The sequence below is a fragment of the Hipposideros armiger genome, unplaced genomic scaffold (genome assembly GCF_001890085.2).
Source record: "Hipposideros armiger isolate ML-2016 unplaced genomic scaffold, ASM189008v1 scaffold_276, whole genome shotgun sequence".
NCBI classification, from domain to species: Eukaryota; Metazoa; Chordata; class Mammalia; order Chiroptera; family Hipposideridae; genus Hipposideros; species Hipposideros armiger.
Window position 1 is genome coordinate 1146718 of NW_017731626.1, and position 20250 is coordinate 1166967.

General features: G+C 35.1%; 1 protein-coding gene across 2 annotated transcripts in view; it reads right to left on the reverse strand.

Annotated features, from left to right (window-relative positions):
* The window catches only part of ADAM10 (ADAM metallopeptidase domain 10), a 122899-nt gene that overhangs the window by 49063 nt on the left and 53586 nt on the right, over positions 1 to 20250 (reverse strand). For both annotated transcript variants that reach the window (XM_019657532.1, XM_019657533.1), the window contains exon 5: positions 553 to 653. In XM_019657532.1, the coding sequence (XP_019513077.1) occupies positions 553 to 653 (101 nt within the window). The remainder of the gene's footprint in view (positions 1 to 552; positions 654 to 20250) is intronic.

The following is a 20250-nucleotide window of genomic DNA, read 5'->3' on the forward strand; positions in this document are numbered from 1 at the left end:
CTGATCTGCCTCGCCCGGGAAGAGCGCAATGATGGTGCCAACTTGGGCCAGTGAAGCAACGTCCTCCACAATTAGATTGAAGAACAAAACGACAGCAACTTGTCTGTTCCCCTTCCTCCAATTCCCCAGTGCTGTTCCCATCCCCCCAGTTCCCCAATAAAAATCTTTAAAAAAACAAACAAACTGGGAAATCCCAGGCACACAAGGGGAATTTTGTCAGTTTAATTTTCATATTAATACAAATACTTACATTTATAGAAAACACAAGTTTAGGCTGAATATTTTTTAAATTTCACAATCACATGTAAGACTGAGTATGTTTTGGACATGTAATATAATGTTTACTGAGTCATATAGATTTGCATTCAAATCTCAGCACCATGTCTTTATTATAGGCAAGTTACCTGGCCTCTTTGAGCATTAAAAAATATAAATATTTCCCCACAATGATATAAATCTTTCAGAATTCCTAGAACATATATTTTCAATGCAGGAACACATGCCCAAGCTGATTTGCATTTCTTAAATGCAATCTAGTATTAAAATCCTTACCTGTGTTACTTCCTGTACACCACTCATCTGGTACTTCCTCATCCTTTCAAATACCGAATGATCTGCACAACCCCCCTGTGGACCATATTTATGGGGATAGTCTAAAACACAAAGAAGAAATGTTGTTACCATCATTATTCAGGTATTACAAATTATCATAAAAGTGAAAATTTAACTATCATAATTAATAAAAGTCATAAATGCCTATTGAGTACTTAATAGGAAAGAAATTATGCTAGGCATTCAATTTTCAAACCTGGCAGGTTCCTACATTCTCCCTCAATAAAACATCACCGGTCTCTAGATCTTTATCATATGGATGATTTGTGAATTCTAAAAAACAGACAATAATCATTGTTTATTCTGGGTTTAACTTTCCCAGCCTTTCCCAGTTTGGACATAGAGAACATCTTTATACTGCAATTTACTTCATTTTGTAATTTATAACTTTCCCTTCAAACACATTAAATTTCCTTTGCTGCAAATGTACCAAGCCACCTCGACCTGAACTACAGTTAGGCTAATATAATATTTGGCTTGAATTCCTTCATGAATACCAACTGGCCTCATAAAAGTGACCTAGAAACATGTCCCATGGCACAGTAAAAGCAGACAGAGTTTAAATTTATTCAATGTATAATTCAAGCAAATACTTTATAAACCAATAACTACTTTATCACCATTTTTCTCCCTTTATAATTAAATAATGATTAATTTATCCTTGGCTCTATTTCCAGATAGCTGTTCAATTTAGTTTAGTCATTTAAAAGCTTACTTCAGTCTCTCAAAGTTCACCTACTTCTCCGTTAAGTTCCTCCTCAGTTCATGAACATATTTTATAATTCAATCTAGTAACCATAATTAAGAGAACTGTCAAAATAAAATACCAAAACTTGGGAGAGAGGGGAAGTACTGGAAAATCCCTAAGTAGCTTATAGATTTAATACACAGAATTATAATTAGAAACACTGCAGGTAGTTTCTTAAGAAAATCTAGAACATAAAGAGGACGCTAGTGATCTATTTCATTGGAAATATGAATTAAATACTATAATCAAATCTAAACTGGCAAGTAGAAGGTAGGTGTTATGGACAAACTACCTGTACTGATATATTAGCTCTGATTTAAACTTTAAGTTAGTATTTATCAGGGGTCAAGATTGCAACAGCTATAAAATTCTAATCAATAAATATGAAAGAAATAATAGACTTAAAAGTTACCATTTTACAACCCCACATGTATAAATTAATTTAGGCAAGGCTCATCAATGGGTGCTAAAACCACTGAGTGAAAGACGTCAGGAAACAGGACAGTCATCTTCTCCAAAAGTATCACCCCATAGATTACTTAATAAAGGGAAAAGGTACCTTCACACCGAAGAGATATATAGTGATTAACACTTCATTTACCAAGTGACCAAATTGAGCATTACCAACAGGACTATCTGATATTATGTGCCTCCTGCTGTGATGCAGTTAAGAAACATTCAGCTTCACCTGTGCAGTAGTCCTGCCAAAGTATGTTAACTGACTCTAATCAGGAATAAGCTATCAGGCACACTGAAAATGTGGAACATTCTATGAGTCACATGAAAAAAAAGCCACGTCACTAAAAAAGAGAAAAAGTTGAGAACTGGAGGTGGGACAGCCTGGTAATTAAGACACTAAAAAAGACATCATAAATAAATGCAAAAAATATATATTTTTTAGGACAACTAGAGAAATTTTATCATAAGACTGTAAATTATTGAATTAATGTTAATTTTTTAGGTAAAACACTATTATAGCTATTTAGGAAAATGTACATGTTCTTAGGAGATTTGTGCTCAAGTATTTAGCAGTAATGTTTTATAATGTCTGCAACCTACTTTCAAATGCTTCCCCAAATAAGTGTGTTGAGATAGGTATAAAATGTTAAAAAATGGCAAATTTGGGGGAAGGATGTTATGTGTTCATTATATAATTGTTTCAACTACTTCTAAGTTTGAAATTGTCAAAATAAAATTAGGACTGGGCAGGCCGAGTGGCTCATTGGTTAAGAGTTGGATTGGGAGCGTGAGCTATGAGCAGCAGGGCCGCCGGTTCGGATCCCACATGGGCCAGTGACACTGCCCTCTACAGCTAAGATGGTGAACAACAGCCCGACCTGGAGCTGGGCTGCTGTGAGTCGCCGCCGGCAATGGCATAGGCTGCAGCGAGGCTGCAGTGGGTTTCTGCAAGCTACCGTTGAGTGACCGGCAGCCAGCATGAGCTGCTGTGAACGGTCGTCCAATAGCCGGTGACCAATCTGCCTCAGCCGAAAAGAGAGCAATGATCACAATACCAACATGGGCCAGTGAAGCAACGTCTTCCACAACCAGACCGAAGAACAAAAAGGACAGCAACTTGTCTGTTCCCCTTCTCCGATTCCCCAATGCTGTTCCCTCCAATTCCCCAATAAAATCTTTAAAAATAAATAAATAAAATTAGGACTAAAAGACTGCAATATCAGTGGAACAAGTTCAAATGATTCTGAAATGGAAAGCCAACACAACTGAAGTGATGAACAAGAAAAAAAACTAATATATATATATATATATATATATATATATATATATATATATATTATTGTTTTAAAGGCTGGCTTTAGCAAAGAGAAAATATAATACCATCCAACATATATTTAATAAGAATCTACCACAGAGGCTGGAAAGTTTTACAGTGTAATATGCCAACATTTTCAATTCTCACTATTAAGCAGATGCAGGGTATTATCACCACAATGCCTTCTTCTACTATAATTTTAACCTGAAAATGTCCCATGAGCTTTGTCCAGATTCTTAATGGAATCTAGCTTGCCTAGACCACCAGCCAAGGAAATTCTTCCATGTCAAGAATACAATGTACAGGTATACTCGTAGACAAGTGTACATACACACTTAAGTTCTTTATTCAGTTAGCAGACTTTAGATATCTTTGAATTTTCCTACTTGTTTTAATTATTACAGAAAGACAAGTTCATAGTTTGATATTATTTATACATGCATCGTTTTGTGTTATTTTATCCAACACTGGGATAGTCCAGTCTCCTGCAACTAAAAATGTGGCCTGATTCTTTGGCTAGTTTTCCCTTCAATCATGGATAAGAAAATGGTTTATCTATTTCTTACAAGATAACAATGTGAATGAATGAGAAGGAATCCTTCTGCTGACCCTGGCAGTAACTAGGCAGATAAGTAAAAAATGCTCTCAAGAGTACTTTAATACAAAATACTTTGCCAAAGAAAATGGATGAAACTAATTAATATATTTTCAAAAGCTTATTCTAATTTCTGTTCCAATGTGATAAACAACTAACTTATGGATTCAATTAGTGTGTTATGTTCTTATTTTCCCTTTATAGATCAGTTTGTGGTGCCTTAATTTAGATTTGTTTATTAAGACAATACTTAAGTTAATAATCTATTTTACCATTTAACGTAGACTAATTTGTCAATGGAGTAAATGTATATCTAACAACATTTGATGAAATTCTTAAGAGTTGAATTAGACATCTCACAATACACACACAAAAAACTATTTTAAACTACAGTTCTAATTTATCATAAATTTTCTTAAAATTATTTTAATAACCTCCATACCCAAACTGCTGCCTCTCTCACATATGAACATGAGAGCAGACACAAGAGCATGGACATCAAGGACCCCACTCCCAAATAAAAAAACTATTTAACTTAGCCTTTCAAAACAAAAGCCCTGTGATTAAATCATTACATCCAGTTTTCAGAGGAACTTCCCCCAAATGTCTACCATAACTGATTTCCCCATCCCACATGCCTCATCACTATCAAATACTACAAAAAAAAGGTCAACTATAATTGAATATGTGTGTGCGTGTGTGTGTGTATATACACACACACACACACACACACACATATATATATATAGTCATGGGACATGGAGTATAGTGTGGGAGTGGAGTCAAGGGATTTGTAATAGATATGTATGATATTGGGGGGAAATGGGGCGGCGGATTGGGGGAGGGGGGTTGTCACTTCGAAGGGTAAAAAGTATAACTATTGCACTGTGTTGTACAGCTGAAACTAATTCTAAAAAATGTGTATTTCATAATAAAAAATAATTTAATAAAAAAAGAAATATCCAAGAATAAAATAAAATAAACAAATTTAAAAAAAGAAAAAAGAAAAAAAAAGTGTTTGGGGCTGGGGAAAAATCTGTTTCCCAAAATATACAACCTTCCCCAAACACTTCTTAACAGTTTATCAATCACATAACCAGTAAAAAACAAAAACAAACAAGCAAAAAAAGTTTTTAAATATTCAAAGATTTTATTTGAAGAAACAATTTTATTGTTGGTATAGATTGGCAGTCACTGACCAAATAGGTTCCTCACTATCCTGAGTACAAATCTAGACTAAATTTCCCAGCCTGCCTTCCAAGCTGAGTGTGACATAGCTGAGTTCTAACTGAAGGAATGTGAGCAGTAGGGAAGTGTGCTAGCCAGGATTCTCCATACTCTTTTCCCTTCTGTATGGTTGGTAGGAAACACGTGGGATCAGCAATATATTGGGTTGTCGGAAAAGACATGACGCATTTTTGCAATGGAAAACATTAAAAAAAACAAAACGTCATGACTTTTCCGACAACCCAATAGTATAGCCACAAAATAAAGTAGCAGGATTCCTAATCACTTATTGAAGAAAAGCTGCCCTATAAGGACTACTCACATTAAACTGTTCCATAGTGAGAAATGAGCTGTTAGTGCATTTTGTCACTGAACTAGGAGGCTGTTTGGTACTGCAGTTAGCATTACTTTTAATACATGGTGAAAACTTTTGTCTAGAAGAAATTATTTTATATCTGCTCTCCACTGGCATTTGGCAAATTTTCTTATAGCAGGCAATACCAAAATAATCTTAGTCTAGCACACAAGAAATTCTTTAGCAGTGTTGATATTTGTTATTTTCTAAGTTTTTTCATTTATAACTAGTTTTCACTCATCCCAAGATACAACTTTTGCCAAAAAAGCAGTCATATAGTTAAGCTGAAGACTGACAGTCACAGTACAATAATTCCATCTTTTAAAGATAGAAGCTCACAGACTCTACAACACCCAGATTAAATATATTGCATGCTTAGAGAAATAAGTGCTATTATCATGCTTCAAACAGTTTTTCAAAAGAGGATTTCAATGCAAGATTTTCGGTTTCAGAAAGCAAAAAGCTGTGAGATTCATTAGCAATTTAGCTACAAGTCCATCACATAATGAATATGTCAAAACAATATTTCTGTTTCCATGTATACTTTAGTTCAACTAATATACTTCAAGGTGTAAGTCAGTTGATACGCCTAATTTCATTCAAATTTGAGAAATAACAAAGTTCATAATCTGATTGTGACAAATTAGAATTTACCTTTATTCAAAGCATACTACACTTTGAATCTGCTCCTACATAGGCACAAAAGAGCTACTACAAAGTATTTCTGGAAGAGAGGATTTTATAGTTTCCAAACTCGGTGCATGACGTTTAACTGAACATCTTACTAAATTCAAGAACAGAAAATAGAGATTTATCTTAAATGACTATAACATCATTTTCTTTAATGCATTGATAAGGGAAGCCAAAGAGGGGTATACATGTCTAATGTATATATAATCAGCAATTCCTATTATATAGTATCCCAATAAAATATAAATATTTTCCAGGTATTAATAATACTCAACACATTGACGCTCTGTGTCATCAACACATTGGCACTGATGTTGGGCATTTGAACGTGTTGGGGAGAAAAATTTCTCCTCTACCTTCTAGATTCTTCTGGTTGGTCTAAGAATTAAATTGACATGAGACATACATACTATTATAACAGGAGAAAAACAAATTTAATTTTGTATATACAGAGGCTCCATAAAAATATGAAGCCCAAAGGCAGGAGGTAACTCCACTGTATAGAACACACTGAGCTAAAGGAAAGGAAAGGGGGTAAGGGTCTGGGACTTCAAAGGGAAAGAAGACGGTTTACAGAGAAAGAAGAATAAATGTTTGCTGTCATCAAGATAAACGTGAACAACAGGCCTTGCTAAGTTTCCCCCAGTTCACCATATCTTGCTCATATTCTTTGCAGTTATCTTTGGTGATAGCTCCCTTCCTGGAATAAGCCCCCTACCTAATTTCTTTTAAGCAGGTAAGGGGGCAGTAAAAAGAAAAACTTCCTGAGTCTTCTGTTTCTTAAAAATAATCAGCCTAAAATAATCCAAATGCCAAAGAGGCATATTTGGGGTGGCAAATTTCACTCCCCTACAAACATTAAGATTAAGGTAATCAAACATGTAGTGTCTGATGGGTATCAAATCTACTTGATAAAATATATAAAACTGATATATTTATATACATAAACACTAATAGATACATGCATATACATATTTGTAACACTGTATGTAATACACACACATACAAAACCTGAGGATTTCTTTCTACCACTTCTCCACATAGTCAGAAGTTAAACAAGTACCAGTGTAATACCACACCTATAGACTAGTAGTATCAGCAGGAATTGAAAGGAAGCCAGAAAAAACTTAAGAACAAAACCATAATCTATCAGGCCATCACTCCCCAGGGTGAAAAGACAGTCTAAATTTGATAATCAGATTCCCTGCCCCTAACCCCTATTCATTTGGCTGGAATCAAGAGAGTAAGTATGTTTTAGAAAACCATCTCTCTGGTCTATCACCTGGCAGGGGTCAAGAGAATCCTTCTGTAGCATTCCTCATCTTCACTAGAAGGACTCAAGCAGGAATCAAAGGAGAACCCCAGAACTCTTCCTGTTTTGGGGAAGACATTCCTTTGCCCCTCAATTCACTAAACACTCACAGCTATTTACCAATTTCAGCCTTGGGACCATCAGGACTATTCTCATTGTGGCCTGGCTTTCATAAACATGAGTCTATACCACCAACTACTCCAATTTATTATAGATATTTGGTACCCTTCAAGTCATTATTTCATTACTTTTAGCTCCTAACTCATTGTCACTCTCTCTGACACTACCCCACTATAATTCTTAGTATTCCAACATTCATGCCTTCCAATACATTCATACTACCTTTTCTCTTCTCGCTTATGTGGTCATACTATTGAACCTGTCATTACTAACAACTGAAACGCCTTCATAATCTCAACTTCCAAATCATACTTTCTACCACTTATATTTTCAGAACACTCTCTTTAGGCTCCAACAGCCCGTCAACACTCCTAAAAACCGTTTAATCTACCAATGCTACTACCTTGTTCAATGTCCAGCACTGAATGGTTCTTTTTCTTATTCACCTTAAAATCCCATTGTGAATTATTATTATAATTACTCTACTGCATTTGCCTTAAATTCCCTTGACACACACCTCCTAATTCTCAACCAAATTGTTTAAATTCTAGTCTCTACCTATACTATACCCCTGAAGCTGAAATGGGGCTGGAGAAAAACTGGTAACTATAACTACTCTCACTCAAAAATCATAATCTGTAACCTCAAACAGTTCCTTTATGCCACCTGGCAATGACACTATTTCCAGAGTCCATTCTCAATTCTATCTACCTAGTTAACTACAGGCAGTCCTCACTTTGCCACATTAGTGGAGGTAGTAAAATTGACCATGCAAGCTGAAACTATGCAAAGTGATCTTAATAATCAATAGGCAAAATTACAATTGTTCCATGACCTTTAAAATTTTTTAGCAAAATACTAAAACTCTCTTATATTGTTTATAAATATAGAGGGGACTGAAAAATAATAAAACTGGTTATTTAGCACACTGTAATTTAAAACATTAGAAATATCAAGAATTAGAATATTTAAAAAGAAAAATTCGTGTTTTATTTCTTTGTAAATTGTTTTTACATATCATAAATGAAAGACATATTCTTTTGAAAGCTTGATATTTAGGATAAAAAAATATTCCCAAAGCAACAAAGTAGTATTTATATATGGATCAAATTCTCAGCACAAAACTCTCTTGATAGAAACAATAAAAAAGATCAAGTATAAAATTTTTCCTATATACTTTAAAAACTTCTAAAAGAGCCTATTTTCCCTGGCTACCACATTAACTATGAAAATGGACAATGACATTTTCCCTTTAAAATTACTGACAATATAATCCCCCATTCTAGAAAAAGCCTTTGTTCAACTAATGAATAAACCCTCATTGAGATGCTAAATCATAGGATGCACTGTAGTCCCCTGAAAAGGCCACACAGCATATTCTTTCACAAAGAATGAGTCATTTGGTGTAGAATACTCGGCCTATTTAAAACAAAGATCAGCTTTAAATCTAGTGCCTTTTTTCCAGGTCCTTTGCATGTCAACCTCTTGCTTTTGTTTTGTTGTAGGAGGCACAAATATAAATAATACATTATATTGTGATACCACCTCAAGCAGGAAATAGCTCTAGTTAACTCTCAATCATTCACCCCAGAAAGGGAGAATGTTTACAGTTCAGATTCTTTGCCCAACAGAACCATGTATAAAACACCCACTTCTCACTCCATACTAACTAGACTAGACCGTGCATCCTCACTACTTCCAGCAAGGTATCCCACCCTCTATGTAACAGGCAGGTTAGGGATTTGACTGCCAAGTCCAAGGCCTTGCCTATGAGATGACTCTAAGTCAAAACTTGGTTTAATCACTCTAACATGCTGTGAATCACCAAACCCAATAAAATAATCCAACTTTTATTAATTGAATGTATTAAATGAATTTAACATAGAGTGGCTCCTCAGACAGATAATGTACAAAAAGCTGCTTTGTTAATATCTGGAGGATAGGTGGGTGGAGTCCTTGCCCATGAAAAGGCCATTTATTCCCAAAGTTGCCAAAAATCAACATGGATTCACTGAAGGATAGTAAAGGAACGAATAGTTTTTTCGTTTGTTTGTTTTTTTTTTTTAGGAGAATTGATTAGTTTAAAGGTGTTAAAAATAAGACAGCAGGCCCAAAATGGAGTCACTTAATCTAAGCCCGATGTCACCATACCAAGACTTAACTTAATTACACTTTAAGTGTCTCGTAGAAATTGAATCTTAAATTAGTCAATCAAGAACCACCTGGTCAGCACTAGTGATGGAATCTGTCTGACAGACAACTGCCATTCCTGAAATGAAAGTGACCTTGCCACAACCAATCACTTTTTGCTAGTATAGCTTCCTTGCTCCTGCTCCTTTCTGCCTGTCTCATTTTGTACAACTCCTCGAGTTCCTTTCTATCTCCTAGATGGGATGCTGCCCAATTCATGAACCATTGAATAATGCCAATAAGAACTTTAAAATTTACTCAGTTACATTTTTTTAACAGAGGGATGTTAGAATGGGCAGGGAGGATCCCAAATGTCCTTCCCACTTCTAATTCCAGGGGCTAGGAATTCCTTTGTTCCTAGTACACCTTATCCCTCACGGAGTCTCTGTTTGGGGAGGATGAGGGAAGAGCGTGAGACAGGGGCATAGTATGACTGTCCCTGGAAAGGAGAGGAAGTTGAAGATGGTCCCCTTTTCCACATGCACTCATCACACTGATCTCCCAGGCAACAGAGGAGCTGAGCTGGGCCAGTCATGTCCCATCTCACCCATGGTTTTTAATAAGAGTGTTGGAGGCCAAGCAGAAAATGGAAATCAGGTTAGGAGAAACATTGTTCTATTATTCTGATCAATTACAAATAGAATCACTAGACTCTAAAGTGCATTAGGACAGAACCTTTGCGACAGTATCTAAAAATGTCTTGTACAGATTAGGCACTCAAATAATGTTAATTAATATATTAGTCAATCAATCATTAAACTTGTAAAACTGAAACGTAATGAAAGCTTGTAACACACTAATTTCAAGTGACCATCATTTCCATTTATTCAATTTCAGACTACATACACCTATACACAGAAGACAGATGATTCCGCCAAAGGAGATGTCAGTTTATTTTAATTTCTGGAATTCCTGAGTGATGGCAGCTGAAATGAAATACTATTGCAGTCAGAGTAATAGCTACCTTCCTCCTATCATCACAGGTTCTTATCTCTAGCTGTCAAAAGTCTATATCCCTATCTTCAAAGTTCAAGTCAAATCCCAAATATCTCTCAGGGGGCCGGCTGAGTGGCTCAGTTGGTTAAGAGCTCGCTCAAAAGTTTGAGCTCTGAGCAACAGGGTCCCCGGTTTGATTCACGGTCAGAGCTGACCTGTCGCTGAGCTGCCAACAGGTGCCAGGATGGCTCAGCTAACAAAAAACAAACAAACAAACAAACAAAAATACCAAATATCTCTCAGGCTCCCTGAGTGTGCATCACCCTCAGTGCTGAGAACATTTTTGTTATAGCATTTATCACAGTCAGGCTCTCTATTATTGATTGAGAATTTCCCTAAAGTGTTTTTAAAAAGTCTTAATCCTTGCTGTATAGTCACAAATCAATAACCACTTGTTGAATTTTTCAGTCAGGAGCAGGTTTCCATGCCTTTCCAAAGGCCATCCATTAACCAAAGACCTGTAAACTGCTGACCATAATAACCTCCTTTTAGCTTTCATTCTACCTGCAATAACTAGGAACTGTCTCCCATTTTAAATTGTTTCTATAGCATGTTCTAAATCCCTAACTCCTTTACAGATTGACTATAAAAAAGGGCTTGTTCAAAATTAGGGCCTGTATGGGGCCGGCCGAGTGGCACAATGGTTAAGAGCTGGCTTGGGACACCAGAGGGCACCGGTTCGGATCCCACATACGAGGGCCAGTGCCACTGCCCTCCACAGCTAAGACGCTGAACAACAGCTCAACCTGGAGCTGGGTTGCCGTGAGTTGCAGGCGACAGTGTAGGCTGCAGCCCCTGTGGCAGTGGGTTGCTATGGACTACCCTGTGTAGCCAGCAGCCACAGTGAGCAGCCGTCCAGAAGCTGGCGACTGATCTGCCTCGCCCGGGAAGAGCGCAATGATGGTGCCAATTTGGGCCAGTGAAGCAACGTCCTCCACAATTAGACTGAAGAACAAAACGACAGCAACTTGTCTGTTCCCCTTCCCCCAATTCCCCAATAAAAAAATCTTTTCTAAATAAATAAATAAATAAATAAAATTAGGGCCTGTATGCACATAAATTTCCTAATTGTATGTCAATGGTAGTCTTAATTGCATCAATTTATTTACAAAACAAATAAGGGAAGGAAAAAATTATTATTTACCAAACATTAGCAATATAATAAATGACACAGAGCTTAAAATCTAGCTGGGGTGTCAGACTAATATTACATTTAAATGTTAACTTGATAAGTATTTAGTCTCCCTGCAATCATCCACAGTTTATTAAAAAATATTGGCTGAATTTAACTTACTGATCCAGTCAGCAGCTGTTTTCCTGCCATGCCTCTTCTCAAAGGTCAGTCATATGACCAATGAACTGTAAACTGTTGGATTCAAAACATAGGGGGGATTCATGGATACATAAGCAGCAGAGAGGACACTCAGAACTGAGGGACCAGAAGAGGCTTCTAGATTATACCTGAATTGTATTTTGAAGGATGAGTATGGGTTTGGAGGACAGAGAATCTACAACTAGCATAAGATGAATATTCCTTCTGCTCTCTTGCTTCCACAAGTCACACCTTAAATTTCCAACATCTCCCCTTGCTGGAGCACAGGTATTAGACCAAGACATTAAAAGTACTACTTAGGATTTTTTCATCACCTTGCCTTTTTTCAAAATTTATCTTCTTTAATCAATCAATAGTTGATGAGTTAATAGCAAAAACTTTATAGTGGTCTTGTCTGTAATAACCCAAAACTGCAAACAACTGAAATGTCCATCAACAGGTGAATACAAACAGATTATGTTATCCATACAATGGAATATTACTCATCAATAAAAAGGGATAAACTACTAATAATTACAACAACACGAATGAATCTCAAAACTGTGCTAGGAAGCCAAAAAAATTTTAAAGAGTATATAATGTATAATTGCATTTACATATAACTCTAGAAAATGCAAACTAACCTGCACATTAGTACCTTAGGAAACGGATTGGGAAGGGGCAGGGTTACACTGAGGAGAAGGGAAGCTTTTGGAGGTGATGGATACATACACTGTCTTGATTATCGTGACAGTTTCACAGATGTATACATATGTCAAAAATTATCAAACTGTATGCTTTACATATGAGCAGTTTATTGTGTCAATTTTTCCTCAATAAGGCTGCATAAGAAAAAAATACCAACTAGAGAGATGTGGCAACCAAATATAATACGTGAACCTTGACTGAATCCTATTTTTTTTAAGGGACATTTTTGTGGAGCATCTGGAGAAATATGCCTACAAACTATATATCAAGATATTAAATCAATATTAATATTCTAGGTATAACACTATAAATTTGCATAACCTTAGAGAGTCATCTGGCACTACATATCAAAATTTAAATTTCTAACAACACTACTTCTAGGGATCAATCTTTAAGTAAATAATCATGCAAATGTTCAGAGGGAAAATTATGCACAAAATTGAAGCAACAATGAAAACAGTGAAAAACAGTAATCTATCAAATGTTCATTTAGTTGATGGGGTGATAAATAATACATTCATCAATGAAACAATGGAATATTATGCAGACATTTAAAAGGAGGGTTGGAAGAGCTATGTTTATTGGCATAGAAACAAATCTAAGACACATTATAAATAAAATTTAAAACAGTGTGTAAGATCTGAAGGGCTATTCACCAAAATGTTAATGGTGCTGGACACACTCCATTTTCTACTGAATTCACAAGCAAAAATGTATATTTTATATAGTCATATGATAATCAGCAAATCCAAAAATATTTTCAGCTTTAGAGGAAAAGTAGTTTGGAATCATCAAATTTTGGAGGAGATAAGAGATATTAATGATCTGTTCCAACACCCTCATTTTATACATGAAGAAAATGAGACCCAGAAAAAGTGACTTGCATAAGGTCACATGCTATTCTAATGCGTCAACCTGATTTCCTTCTAACTCCTTCCTAATACATTTGCCATGGCTCAGCTCTCCGACACATTACCTCTTCCTCTGCTTTCTCCCTACCATTCTGCCCCAATTGCTGTATGATCTTGAGTAAATGAAATAAAGGCTGAAATAGCTTTTAGTAGCTGATCTACAAAGTCACCATAAATCCATGATTCCAAGGCTCTAGTTGCTGAAACCAGAAAAATCCACATCAATGAATTCCTAGTGTAATGTTTGAACATAGATATAAGACAGCAAGATTGCTTATGGAGATTATCCATCAAATTTCTAAATTTACAAACCAAGAAGATAATTTAACATTTTAATAATAAAGCAGATATTACAATGCCTCTTTAGAAGCAGCTCTTGAGGGATGGTCCAAGTCCTGGACCAATGTCCTCAGGCACACTCAAAAAAAATCACTAGCATAAACATCAAACACTGAATTGTGCTATAACAGATATGAAGATTGAGTTTTATCTCTACTTACATCTAGGACATACACATTTTCTCAAATGCTATTTTTTGTAGCTTTTCTATAACTTATCAATCATAATAGTTGAATGTGAAATGTAAACTTACTCTATTTTTTAGTAGTGAATATGCCTACACTTCAGCAAAATCAATAATGATAATACCAAAACTAAAGGAGGCTTAGCTTTCTTCTAATCTTTTTTTTAATCCCCACCATAGTTGTCCTCATTGTCATTAGGTCCTTTAACTTTTACCAGCCTTTAAACTAGTCTTCCCTAACTTAGAATGTAAGCAAAAAAAGCACTGGAGGGAAGCCAGGAGACACAGATCCTTGTCATCACAATATCTTACACAAGCTGTTCAAGACTCTTCAGGCTTCAGTTTCCATCACCTTCAAACTTAGGGTTCTGAAGTAATTCTAGTGCTTTTTACAATACTAAAATTATAGATTGCTATTCAATTCAGTACTACATCGATCTTGTTCACTCCAAACAACTCTATTTTCCATATTTTCCAGGAAGTTTGCTGACCAGGTATGGTGAAGAAACAATGCCCCCCACCCGGCCCCAAGAAAAGAAAACTTCTTTCCAAATCCTCAAACATTTGACGTGACAGTATGTGGAAAACTATGAGAATATTTAAAACTGCATTTAAATATTTAATGCAGTAATGGGGAGGGAAAAAATTTTCCTTCTAAATTCTTTTGGCTAGACTAATAAGTTAACATGAGACAGACTAACGGGAGGAAAATCATCAAATTTATTACGTGAATACATACAGGGCTTCCATGGGAACATGAGATCTGATGATGGGGGTGATCATGGTTTGGGACTTTAAATGGCAGGAAGACAATTCACATCGAGATAGAAAAGATGGGACACAGAGAGGATTTTGATCAAAGGACTCGCTAGGTTCCACCCTATCACACTTTAGTTTATATGAAACTATCTGTAATATGAAACTATCTGTAATAACTCCCTTCCTGGAGCAGGTCCTCTATGTAAATTATTTTAGGCAGTTGGGGTAAGGTCAAAGGTTCTTTCTGAATCTTTTGTTTCTTAAAAATAACCAACTAAAACTCATCAATATCCCAAAAGGCATATTTTGGAGTGGCAAATTCTGCTTCCCCTTACCAGATTGTACAATGAATTAAATTTCTTATTCAGTCTCTTTGTAAAAACATTTCAAATACTCTGAAACAAAATCATGAGGTAGTATTTCAAAAGAACAAAATTTCCAAATATAATTTCACTTTCTAGGATTAGTTTTGGAGCTGCTTTACGGTATAAGAGTTTTGTTATTTTTAAATAATCTTATATTTCTGAAATGATCAATCATGCAGCTAAAATATTTTATATATTTTAAAATAAATACACATATTCAAATACACATATATGGCAACCAATCAGAAAAGGTCCTGATCTAAGGTTTTCTCAACTTGAGTCTTATTTATATGAATAAAACAGAATAAAATTTCTGACTGAATAATTTGAAAAGGCTGGGCATATTTTCTCCAAATTCTGCCCCCCCCAAATTAATCCCCTCACTGTCTCGTTTTACCAGGCTTTTTTTAAAAAAAATGTATTCTCAACTTAGTATCTTACATTTCTAATTCAACATTGCTTTTAAAATAGCTACCATTTCTCATGGCCTTCTCAACTTCTCTGCATTTGTGCCTGTGAGTTGTTTAGAGAAATAAATTTATATTTCCCTAGAGATTATCTCAGGAAAAAAGCAAAGACAGAATCATCAATACCTCTAAATTTTTATATTTCTTTCAAACACCGTCACTATGCTTAAGAAAGTTCAGTCTTTAAGATCAATGCTAAGTAAGGCATGTGAATTAAAATATATAGTGGAGAGATTAACCATTACACTTGTATGCACAGTGGGAGTTCTGAAGTCAGAGGCCTTTCCAATCATAGTCTTAAACCTTTCTGCTACTGAAACAATTATCAAGCAATCAGGGCTCTCCATTCCTCAGTCTTTCCAATTGTCTAGCATAGTTTGTCACAACTTGATTTGCATAAACAGATTTTCAAGTTTTAGACTGGACCTTAAGTATGGCTAGAACACTTTTTAGACAGTCCTCAGAATTTCCTGTTATATGTGGAATGACATTATCAATCTGATAATGTCAGATTTGAATAATACTAACCATTATCAATACTTTCTAATCAACTCTTCTTTCCCTCTTTTTCTTCTCTCCTTTGTGCCTCCCTCCCAATAATAGTGACACAAAGAGTTGGAAGTCTTAATGCCTGTGACAAAATTCATCTATGTCAACAGCTTCAAAAACATAATATGAAACTAATAGATTTTTAAAAGGTTTTAGAAGCGATATCCTCAAGTTTCTACAAATGAGGAGGCTTCTACGTGAATGAGGCCTTCACCCTGAAATCAAGTTTAATGATCTCAATTTCAAAACAAGAAATAAGGGGTCTTTCGATTGAAGCACAAGGGAAAGAGGCAACAAATACAGTCACGGCTGACACACGTGCTGAAAGTAGCAGGCACAGGCAAATTCAAGCTCTCTGTGTTTTTCTAGACCACACACAGGAAAATAAGTTTGAAATAAAAAAAATAAACCCAAACACTCTTATTCTACAACTTCTTATATTTAAAGTATTTTTAAATGCAGAAATGAAATACTTCTGTACATGTACAGCATAGAAAAATTACTTAGACCTTTGCCCTCTCAGAGAGGTAGTATACAAAAGGGTGCAGGGTACACTATTTACAACAAGTGATTCGAAGCAATCAGATGTCAGTCATTCCTAAAAGCTGTCCTAAATTTAATTAATCCTAAGATTGATTAACTTAATGCCCTAAATCCCTAGATTAATAAGGTGAACAGTATAGTATAGTTTATGGACAATGTTTTTCCCAGTTTCTTTAAACTGTGCCAAGGGGCAGAGGATTAAGTGGTATTCTTACCTTGTCATAACTGTTCACACTTCTATGTCCAAATAGAGAGTGCTTTTTACTACCTAAATACAGAATTGAACAAGTGGGAATTTTAAGCTGATAACTACATGTAGCTATCACCATCGCATCTAACTGGGTATCAAAGCACCTAGAAATTTTTGCTGAAAACTGTCTCTGTTCTGCTACAGGCTTCAGATGCCATTCCCTAAAGTTCTCCAGAATAGAATATCATTTTCCATGGTGGTTTCATACATTTACGCCTACAGTTGCAAAAACAGTATTAAGAGTAGGGTAGCCAATTCTCATCAGAAATCCTACCCAAAGTTGGTGTGCTCCCCTGTCATTTGTTTCTGCTAAAAATAACATACAGAGACATACCAAACACACACACACACACACACACACAGTGATCTAAATGATCATGTAGTACTTCGGTGGTGAAAATAAATTATTATAATTATTAGCACTTACGCAAATTATACAAAAACAATGTACATTAAAGAGACATCATCTACCTTTTAATTAGTTGTAAAATAAAACATCCATTACTGAATATATTGAGAAAATTAGGTTTAAAACAGCAACAAATGCAAATGTGTGATTTATAGAGACTTACAGATTTCAGAAAAGCCCTAGAAATCAATGGAGTAATGGCAATAAGAAGTCAAAGCTTTCTTCCTAAGAGCGCATGATTAAAAACACAAGATCCACAATCAAGTGACATAAGTTTTCTAAGCCTTAGTTTCATTACCTATAAAGTGAGGATAATATGTGGGCTTATACCTCACATTACTGTGAAGATTAAATGAAAAAATTCAAGTAAAGAACTTTATATAGTGCTAGGAACACATTAAACAGTAATCACTACTGTCATTACTACTGCTGTTACTATTAGAACCTTAGGTATTCTACACAGTGAGGTTAAAACAAGTCAACTGACGAGACAACATAAATTGGTAACTACAATATGGCCTCAGGGATAGAAAACATAGCTTGGGGAATATAACCAATAATGTTGTAAATATATTTTAGGAGGCCAGATCGACTCATGTCTTGTTAGGGAGACAACTTCATAGATGGTGTAGAGGGCTGACCACTGCACCGTACATCTGAAGCTGCTGTTGAATAACACTATATGTCAACTATAATTTAATACATATATAGTCATGGGATGTGGAGTATAGTATGGGAATGGAGTCAAAGAAATTGTAATAGATATGTATAATATCAGGGAGGGGGATTGTCACTTTGTGAGGGGTGAAAAGGATAACTATTGCATTGTTTTGTACACCTGAAACATAATAATAATAATAATAATAATAATAATAATAATAAAATAAATTTTTTAAAAAAAGTAAATTCATCTATCCATCCCATAGAAGAGGGGTAGGCAAACTACAGAGTGCTAGACAATGAGTCCTTTTGTTTGGCATGCAAGCTAAGGATAGTTCTTATATTTTTAAATGGTTGAAAAAATTAAGACTATCTGATATCATGTAAAAATTATATGAAATTCAAATTTAAGGGTATATAACTAAAGTTTTATTGGAACATAGCTGCACTTGTTAGTTTACTGATTTTTTTATAGCTGTTTTTGCACTACAATGGCAGAACTGAGTAGTTGCAATAGAGTTCATAAGGCCCACAAAGCCAAAAATATTTACTATCTGGCCCTTTTACAGAAAAAGTTTGCCAACCCTTGCTTGGTCTAGAATCTAGAATATAGCAACTATTTAGAAACTAAAAGGTTAACACATGGGTGTTTTCTTCTCTTAAACCACGGTTGCCTTGACCAATTTTCACATAAAAGTAATTGTCTAAATTTGTAAGCATTAAAAAATCTGTTTAAAGCAATTCCTTCCCATATTCTCATCCTCGTATTGTTACATCTCCAATTACCAGAGAAAATCACTCTAAACATTACTATTTTTAAGCTCTAATATAATTGGTAATTTTAAAAAAAGAAAAAAAACATGAAAAGGCCTTGGAATCTCGAACATATATTTACTTAGACAAATGAAAAATAAGAGCTGAAATCAATGGTAAAATTAAATGCCAGAAGTAACAGAAAACTAAGTCTCATCCAATGTCATTGATCCTCCAAGATAACTCATCATCTTTTGGGACAAAGAAAGGGTGACATAAATGAAAATATTTGAAAGTTACTGTAAGATACAAGTAAGATAAAAGAAAAATGCAATTATATGATAAGAAAAAAACAAAAATGGAAAAAAGAGCAGAATATCTTAAACTACTGTACATATAAGTAGATAAGAGGAGAGAAACAAGAGAGAAGATGCAATAAAAGAAATCACAAAAGGCAGAATAAACACAGTGGAGGGTAATCATGGGACATGTAAAGCAAGGGAAAAGGTTTGATTATAATATGATAGGAAGAAAAAGATGAGTTCAAAATCTCTCAAATTACTGTCCTCCTCTTCTTCCTTTCCCAAAAGGTCTTCTTTGATTTTGAGAAAACATTATGGGGAAATGTTTCAAGATTTCATTAAGTATCTGTGAAGAACCTTCTCCAGACATGGTATTTGGAATGTTAATGGAGCAAAAGAAACAGAATTACAGTTGGAGAACTTACATACATTGATAGAGAAGGTAAACCTGCAAAAAGATTAAATTACTAAGAAAATTACAAAGTAACATACAAATCAAATAGATGGTAATTCTGATTGTAGAAAGGAAGCAAGGCAAAGGAATTCATATTCCAGCTTGTGAAGGACTGTAGCTTGAAGATTGAGGAGAGTTTGAAATACCAGGAGGGGAAGTTGGGAAAGGAATCAAGCAAGAATGAGCAAATATATGAGCAAGTAGCATTAATGAATTTATGATTTAGCAAGTAGCTAAAATCATAAATGTATCCTATCTAGAATAATTATGCTATTTTCTGTACTAATCCAGCATCAGAAATAACAAGCATTTGGACAAACGCTAAAGCACAGAAACTGTCAGAGGTATGAAAAGTCAAAATGGTTAAGGCGTTCCAGTACATTACTAGAGGTAGGAATGAAATTATTGACAATAAATTTGCAGCTGTAGAAAGGAAAATGAAGCCAGGAGAAAGCTGCCAAGTTAAAAAAAATTAGGCAAAAATAGAGACGTCTAATTACAGTATAAAAGTATTCAAGAGGCATATAGAGGAATGAATTTCTGTGGTATTTCATCAAAGCATTCTCATGATTAGATGACTATGGATATACAAATAATAGCAGGATTAAAAAGTGAAGTCTAGGGCCGACCGAGTGGCTCGATGGTTAAGAACTGGCTTGGGATGCC